This window comes from Bison bison, unplaced genomic scaffold (assembly GCF_000754665.1).
Source record: "Bison bison bison isolate TAMUID 2011002044 unplaced genomic scaffold, Bison_UMD1.0 scf7180017864149, whole genome shotgun sequence".
Classification (NCBI taxonomy): Eukaryota; Metazoa; Chordata; class Mammalia; order Artiodactyla; family Bovidae; genus Bison; species Bison bison.
The window spans coordinates 2,715,031-2,724,112 of record NW_011494721.1 but is presented as its reverse complement, the minus strand read 5'-3'; the positions used below and the strand labels follow the sequence as shown (position 1 = coordinate 2,724,112).

Genomic DNA, 9,082 nt, shown 5'->3' with positions numbered 1-9,082 from the left:
GTTCCATGTCCAGTTCTAACTGTTGCTTCCTGACCTGCATAAAATTTCTCAAAAGGCAGATCAGTGGTCTGGTATTCCCATCTCTTTCAGAATTTTCCACAGTTTATTGTGATCCACACAGTTAAAGGCTTTGGCATAGTCAATAAAGCAGAAATAGATGTTTTTCTGGAACTTTCTTGCCTTTTCCATGATCCAGTGGATGTTGGCAATTTGATCTCTGGTTCCTCTGCCTTTTCTAAAACCAGCTTGAACAGATATAGGTTATTAAGCTGCTTATTAATGGTGAAGTACACTTTATGTCGATACACAATGCCCAGGTGTACCTGAATTTTGAGACTGATTATGAGTTATACCAGAATAGAGCACATGTTGGAGTATGAACAAAATTATGTTGTTTTTTATATATACTTTTAAAGTTTGTATACTTTTAATGTAATATAATTTTATGTATTTTATTTAATGTGAAGATTTTGTTTTTTATACAAGCCCATATATGTACACATGCATGTGTTTATAACATAATACATACTGAGTGATCATCACTTAAACAAATGTGAATAATGATTAGAAAAACTAGCTTTATAAGCCATATCATTGTGTCTTTAGTGAAATAAAAGAGATCTAAGTTCAGTTCAGTTCAGTTCAGTTCAGTCACTCAGTCATGTCCAACTCTTTGTGACCCCATGAATCGTAGCACGCCAGGCCTCCTTGTCCATCACCATCTCCCAGAGTTCACTCACTCACGTCCATCTAGGTGGTGATGCCATCCAGCCATCTCATCCTCTGTCATCCCCTTTTCCTCCTGCCCCCTTTTCCTCCTGCCCCCAATCCCTCCCAGCATGAGTCTTTTCCAATGAGTCAACTCTTTGCGTGAGGTGGCCAAAGTACTGGAGTTTCAGCTTTAGCATCATTCCTTCCAAAGAACACCCAGGGCTGATCTCTTCTAGAATGGACTGGTTGGATCTTCTTGCAGTCCAAGGGACTCTCAAGAGTCTTCTCCAACACCACAGTTCAAAAGCATCAATTCTTCGGTACTCAGCTTTCTTCCTTTTAATCATTAAATTTATAATAGAAATTCTTTGGACTTTAGGGTTGATGTGATTAAAGGATTCTTTCAGTACTGTTTATTGAAATATACTCTGATAATTTTTAGGATACACAAATCACTGATATTGACTATATGGAAGACAAGAAAATCTTTACTTATGATCAAGTTACCTTTAACGGCCTCCCAGAATTTGTTCAAGATTTGCATGCTCATGGGCAGAAATACGTCATCATCTTGGTAATAACTGAACATATATATTAATTTTTAGTATTTACACATTTGAAAATTAATTGATTTTCTAGTTTCTTCTCTCTATTAATTAGGACCCTGCAGTTTCCATAGAGAAACGTGCGAATGGGGCAGCATATGAATCCTATGATAGGGGAACTGCCCAAAAGGTGTGGGTAAATGAGTCAGATGGGACTACAGCAATTATTGGAGAGGTAAATTATGATATTCATTAAATTTGTGTTGCTTGGATTTTCTATTGTACAACAAGTGTTTCTGAGTGTGTGTTGTGTATGTATGTGCATGTCTCAGAGAATTTGCTTGCTTTCAAATCTGGATTTGCTATTTTAATTGCATAGAGAAGTTTTAGGGTAAATATTCCAATTATCTCTAAAACAGTTCTTGTAAGAAGGCAGATAATGTTTAATGATAAGCAATGAAATTATTTATACAAATATGATAAATACCTTGATTACAGCAATTCTCATATTTGATGTAAAATAATTGCATGTATAAATTTAGTACTTACATGTTGGATAATAAGATTTATGGTGTACATTTATGGTATAATGATTTTACAATAAAATCATTAGATATCTATAATTAAAGTTATTTTTAATACTTTACATTTGAAAAAAAGCCAATATGAGATGGCTTTAATGTTTAAATTTCCTTTTCCAATTTTAACTTTCCTCATATCATGGAACTAATAAAGAGCAGTGTGAAGAAAATGCCCGATTCCCAAAGGCATAATTTTTAATCAAGATAAATATTCTTCTAGAGACAGCTTTATAAGACATATCAAAACCCATAATGTGTAGATTGTTGACCTGATAATTCCAATGCTGTAATTTAGTCAAGGGAAATGAAACAGCAGAAAATATCAACTTATAGAAACATATTTATTATAGCTTTATTTACAACAATAAAGACTATACTAACCATCACTTTTTATTTAATCACATTCACCAAAGTTAAAATTTCTGATAAAAATGTTCTTAATTATGAGCTCCATCAGGGAAAAAAAAAAAACAATATTCCTCCCCTAATATCATTAATATCTTAAAAAATACATTTTGTTAAGACCTATACCAGGGCTTCCCTGGTAGCTAAGTTGGTAAAGAATCTGCCTGCAAAACAGGAGTCCCAGGTTCAATCCCTGGGTCAGGAAGATCCTCTGGAGAAGGAAATGGTAACCCACTCCAGTATTCTTGCCTGGAGCATCCCATGGACAGAGGAGCCTGGTAGGCTACAGTCCATGGGGTTACAAGAGTCAGACACAACTTAGCATCTAAACCACTACCAAGACCTGTTCTATTGAATATGGACAGATCTGATCGCTAATATGCGTAATTTGAATATAAAACAATATTATTTGTCTCAATACCTCTGAAATTGAATTTATCTTACTAAATGTCATTATTTTACATGGTAAGTAAAATAATATGAAGGAGCATAAATCATAAAGAGGCATCTAGTGTTTAATAGCATGGAATTGGATATGAGACTGCTTGGATATGTGATTGGATATAAGGTTCCTTCTGTACTACTTATTAGCAAGTGATTTTGAAAAGCTCCTCTGTTTATCACTTCTTTCATCAGCAAAATGGGTTTAATTATACTACTTACCTCATCTGTAAAGTGATGATAAAAATAGTACCTAGTTCCTAAAGTTCTAGTGAAGATTTAATGAAGTAATAATTAAAAGCAGTTGGAGTAGTCCCAAGAACATCATAATTGAGTGACTAAGCACACACACACACAAATAAATAAACACAAAAAGAACCTTTTAGCTTAAATTTCTTGGGAACATATGCCTTTGGAAATGCACTAATATAATTCCTCTTATCACACAGTGAATATGTCTGTGCTTTCAAGCAGACCTAAGATTATTGTAAATGTAGGTGGTTCAGGGATCACATATACCTAAAGAAGTACAATGTCATAACTTTAAGAATTTTTACTCTTCCTCTTCACTCAGTCTGAATTTCCATTATTTATGTTTTCTTTTACATTTATATATATGGGAATAATCTGTTTTTCTAGGTATGGCCAGGATTAACAGTATACCCTGATTTCACAAATCCAAGCTGCATAGAATGGTGGGCAAATGAATGCTACCTTTTTCATCAACAAGTAAATTATGATGGACTTTGGATTGTAAGTAGTTATTTTAGACTTGTGATTTTGGACAATGAACATAGAATTATTTTTCCATAAATTAAATATAAGTTCAATGAGATGTACTTTATAATGTATTAAGCATAAAATAATGTTATATTTTTTATAGAATATATAAATATCATACCTGACATGTTCATGGGTCAGAACTAAAACTAAGAACTATTAATTGAGATTTTTATCATCTAATAATATTCTTTATAGAATAAAGTTTATTTCTGTAACTAATGGGGTTTTATTTTTATGACTAATAATTTAAGTTGAAAACATTTAACAAAATTTGTAGTGCAACTTCAAAAACTTTTACTAATAGCTACAGTAGTTAAGCAATTGCAGCAACATGGGCTTGAACAAGCTCTTATCCTTTAGAAACTTTCTTTTAATAAGTTATGAGTAGAACAAATCAATGTTGGCAATAAGTTAAGTGTTTTATCTCAAGACAGAGGACAACAATAAATAGACAAAATTGTATGTTTACTGGTAAAGTTATTAAAGGGAAACCGTAATGTTTAAAAGTTTCTTTGGATAAAATTTTTATATCTGTAGCTATTGATGCCTACTGATAGGTTTATGATTTAAAATAATAGTGATTATAGTCAATGATTTAGTGTCTTTTGTTTAAGATACTTGGCTTCCATGTTGGCTCAGTGGTAAAGAAACTGCCTGCAATGCAGGAGACACAGGTCTGATTCCTGGGTTGGGAAAATTACCTGGAGAAGGAAATGGCAACCCACTCCAGTATTCTTGCCTGAATGGACAGAGGAGCCTGTCCATTTGAGGAATTAAATTACTTGGTGATCTGAGAACTCTGTATTTCAGGAAAAAAAAAATCTAATAGTTTGGTACAGAACATCAGCCATGTTTTACAAAGTTATTACAGCTGTACAAAATTTTGGAAGGAAAAATAATAGATATCTGGGTATAGCTAAATTTTTTGACCTTTGAGGTCACAGCATCTCCACTTTCCTGAAATTTTCACTATTAATTCAGTCATTATTAAATTATTCATCTAATCATTTATTTATCCAATCAATTACAAGTGTTTATTTTTCACCATCATGAAAACATGGAGTTGATAAAAGATTAGCATAACCTTCAGAATCCTTATGATGATAACAGAATGAAGATGGAGAGGCATTTAGTTATTTGACAGAAAATTAGTGAGATTGCAATGATAATATCTAGCTGCTGGCATTTTATTTTCATGATTTACTTTCTATCTTTTTAATAACATTGCAAATTATCAGATGCTCCACACAACACAGTTATTGGTGAGATAACTACAATTTCACCCCAAAACTCATAAGACATACTGTCATCAAGCAATCCTCTCTTTTGTCTTTTTACCAGTTAAATTTCCATTTATCCCCAGTGAATACTCCATTTTACTAACAGCTCTTATCTACAGAGAGGACCTCTCTTTCTCCTTTATTGAGATAATGGAAGACTATGACATGAACTGTCTCCACTTCCCACCCCAACCCATAAAAGCCAGAATCCCTCCTCTTTTTCTTCATCTTCAATTGATGAAGTGGCTCTTACTCCAGTCAGAATCAGTCATCCCATGTGGATTTTTCTTTCTCTTCTGTGCAGTTTGCCTTCTATATTTTTAAATCTCTTTTGCTAATGATTTATTTCACTTAATTCTATTTAAGTTTTCCTTAAGGTGAAGAAAAAAGCCGGGTAGGGAATCCTTGACCATACTTGTCACCATCAATCCTACCTCATTTCTTTATTTCCTTTTTTAGCCACAATTCTTGATAGAATCCACAACACTCAGTGCTGGTAGAAATGACAAAAAAAAAATAATAATAATAATAAAATTAAGCAAACTTCTCTTGAGTTTTGTTTTCAATTCTAGCTCCAATTTCAATTGCTTTATTTAAATTAGAAGTGCCTTTTTGCCTTCTTTCCTTTCTTTGTTTCCTTTTTCCCTCCTTCTTTCCCTTCCTTCTTTTCTTCCTTCCTTTCTTTCTTTTTAGTGCATAGGAAACAATTTGAGTCCATTGCATCAGAGTTACAAGTATAAATGGCATTTAGCCATAGTGCAAGAGAATTTGACTGAGCTATGAAGAGAAAATACTCCATTTTCCAAGTCTATTGAAGAATGAAACACTTGATTCATATCCAAAGAGAGGGAGGGATGGGAAGAAGAGCATCTGAGCAAGTCAGAGTAATTATGACACTAACACAGAAGCATTTTGACTAATTCAAAAAGGAAAAAAAAAAAAAAAAACACAGAATGATGACCAGTATGATTTCAAAGCTCATTCAGTTCAGTCGCTCAGTCGTGTCCAACTCTTTGCAACCCCATCAATCGCAGCACTCCAGGCCTCCCTGTCCATCACCAACTCCCGGAGTTCACTCAAACTCAACTTCCATTGAGTCGGTGATGCCATCCAGCCATCTCATCCTCTGTCGTCCCCTTCTCCTCCTGCCCCCAATCCCTCCCAGCATCAGAGTGTTTTCGAATGAGTCAGTTCTTCTCATGAGGTGGGCAAGATACTGGAGTTTCAGCTTTAGCATCATTCCTTCCAAAGATCACCATATTCATATATACTCTGTTCTTGTGTATTTTGAGTTGCTTCAGTCTTGTACAACTCCTTGCAACCCTGTGGACTGTACTCTTCCAAGCTCCTCCATCCATGGACTTCTCCAGGCAAGACTAATGGAATGGGTTGCCAAACCCTCCTCCAGGGCATCCTCCCAACTCAGAGATCAAACCCAGATTTCTTAAGTCTCCTGCATTGACAGGCAGGTTCTTTACTCTTAGCGCCACCATACATTTGGTTTATGTAGTAGATATTCTGTTTCCAGCTCTTTCCTAAATAACTGCCAAATTCTAGTGCTAGTTGTTTCTCTACTTTTTTCATTTTATTCAAATTATTTTTTCTGACAATGAATATACAGTAAAGGAGTATTATTTAACTCATGAAAAATTATTTTCATGTCAAATTTTAAAATATTTGTATAATTTTATAATTTGGTAGATTTTTAATTTAGATTCAATGCTAATGCTTTTTAATTTTAAGTGTTAAAATCACTTCAGAAAATATCATGAGCTTAATTGAAACAGAAAAATAGATTTTTTGCATATAAGCATATATTACAGTTGAATTATCTTTTTTGTGTCATTCTTAAGGTAATCTAATATTTTAGAAATAAGAGCCAACTGCATTTGGTACAATTAAGACTAAAAATGTGATTTTAAAATAAAAGTATCAGTCAATATTTTTAAAATTCAAAGAACATTTCCATTTTTTTCTGAAAAAATAGGCATATTTTTGTAATCACATTGTTATTATGGTTTTATTCTTTAAAATCTGAACATTTGAGTTTTCCCATTAAGAAGTCTAATAATTTAATATATAGTGTTGGGAAACTTAAAATTCATCAAGAAAATATATACAAACATGCTCAAAGTATCCCAAATAACTGAAGGCTTAATTGAATATGCTCTCTTGACATTTCATAAGATTCTTAGAAAAAGTTTATTATTTGAATTTCTTTGAAAATAAGGGCATTTTCATTTAGACTTCTGGAGAAGGAAATGGCAACCACTCCCATACTCTTGCCTGGAAAATCCCATGGACAGGGAAGCCTCATAGGCTAAAGTCCATAGGGTCGCAAAAAGTCAGACACGTCTGAGCAATTTTACTTCACTTCACTTAGATTTAGTTTAAATGTGAAGTTATGTAATATCACCAGATTATTATACAATTTTCAATGGACTTTATAAAGTACCCCTAAAAACGCCATTGCCAATTTCTACAAATAGTCATTACTAGACTTGAGATGATTTTAATAATACCTGAAAATCTGTAGGAATACATCTTACTATCAATTCACTGAGTTCTTTGCCTCAAAACTTACAAAACTTTCAATCTGATTCTAATGTTGAAATGCTAATCAAAATCACTTCTTACATGACATTATATAAATGTAACATCACTTAAATGATTTGAATATGTTAGAGAAAAGTATTTTCAGAATTCTGAAAGAACAAAAATACAAAATACATTAAAAGAAATACAAATCAATTCCTTCAAATTATGAGTAATAAGTTTAGCTTATTAATAATATAATCTTTCCAAAGAGATAAGACACTTTAATTAAAAATAATAAAATATTAAATGCTATCCATTTGCTATAGAATATAGTTAAAATCACACAAATGATCAAATTTCATTTTAAGTTATTTTATTATAATACTATATTAAATTATTTTATTTACTCTTAAATTGAATAAGATAAAGTATATTTTGAGTGAATGCTGCAATTTTATTGCAAGTTACAAATACACAGTTCAAGTAGAATAACATTAATATCAGAGTTAAATGTTTGCTCTTGCATTTCTTCAGTGATATTATATACAAGAGTTAATAAAATATTTTAGAAAAAGACAAAATTTAAAATAATACAACTCAGTTCCATTTATGAATTTCAGTACTTGATGCTATGTTTAAATTTAATTCAATTTGTGCAATCAAGAAGAAAAAAATATTTATGTTTATCTAAAATTATTGCCTGTTCAACTATAGTATCTCCTTGTATTAATTCTACTGGACATATGACAGCAAAATTGAATATATTAGGTAATTTTAGTAAAATAACCCCAATGTATACGTTAGAATAACTACTTAATTGTTTTTCTTTGTGGCTCTTAAGAAAACAAAAATGTGTATCAAGATGAGAAATTATATCTTCTTCCTAAATGGCCTTAATTTCTTACATTAATTCCATCTGAGCATCATGTGGATTGAAGAAGGGAAGAGTAATGAAGAGAATATGCGTCCCCTGAGGAAAACCAAATTAACAAAGGAACTGATTGAGTTTGATACCTTTGTGAGAGCAGAAACAACATACTGTAGAGATGTGGGAAATAAGACTCAAAAATATGTAGAAGTCTGGTATATTAACAGAGAAGGAGAAAGACACACATTTCTTGAGCATGTTATAAATGATTTTATGTGAATTATCTTTTTTAGTCCAAAGATTTTACTCAACTGTTTGTGGACATAGAACTAGTAAGCAGGAAGATAATATTGAGGCCTCAGTTTACAAAGAACTGGTTCTTATAATGTGGTCCAGCAGCCCTAGGTTTCCCTGAAACTCTTCCAGGGATTCAATAAGGTCATAGCCATTTTTATTAGATTACTAAAATGCTATTCACCTTTTTTATATTCTCACTGTCTCATGAAAGTGTAGGAGTTGTGTTAGTCACTCAGTTGTGTCTGACTCTTTGCAACCCCATAGACTGTAGCCCCGGAGAAGGCAATGGCACCCCACTCCAGTACTCTTGCCTGGAAAATCCCATGGACGGAGGAGCCTGGTAGGCTGCAGTCCATGGGGTGGTGAAGAGTCGGACACGACTGAGCAACTTCACTTTCACTTTTCACTTTCATGCATTGGAGAAGGAAATGGCAACCCACTCCAGTGTTCTTGCCTGGAGAATTCCAGGGACGGGGGAGCCTGGTGGGCTTCCATCTATGGGGTCGCACAGGGTTGGATACGACTGAAGCGACTTAGCAGCAGCAGCAGGACTGTAGCCCACCAGGCTTCTCTGTCCATGGGATTTTCCAGGCAAGAATACAGAAGTGGGTTGCCATTCCCTTCTCCAGGGGA

General features: G+C 33.3%; 1 protein-coding gene across 1 annotated transcript in view; it reads left to right on the top strand.

Moving 5' to 3' along the window:
- The window catches only part of SI (sucrase-isomaltase (alpha-glucosidase)), a 115,546-nt gene that overhangs the window by 12,858 nt on the left and 93,606 nt on the right, over positions 1–9,082 (top strand). The window contains exons 10-12 of the mRNA XM_010840924.1: positions 1,154–1,285; positions 1,372–1,491; positions 3,323–3,436. Of these exons, the coding sequence (XP_010839226.1) occupies positions 1,154–1,285; positions 1,372–1,491; positions 3,323–3,436 (366 nt within the window). The remainder of the gene's footprint in view (positions 1–1,153; positions 1,286–1,371; positions 1,492–3,322; positions 3,437–9,082) is intronic.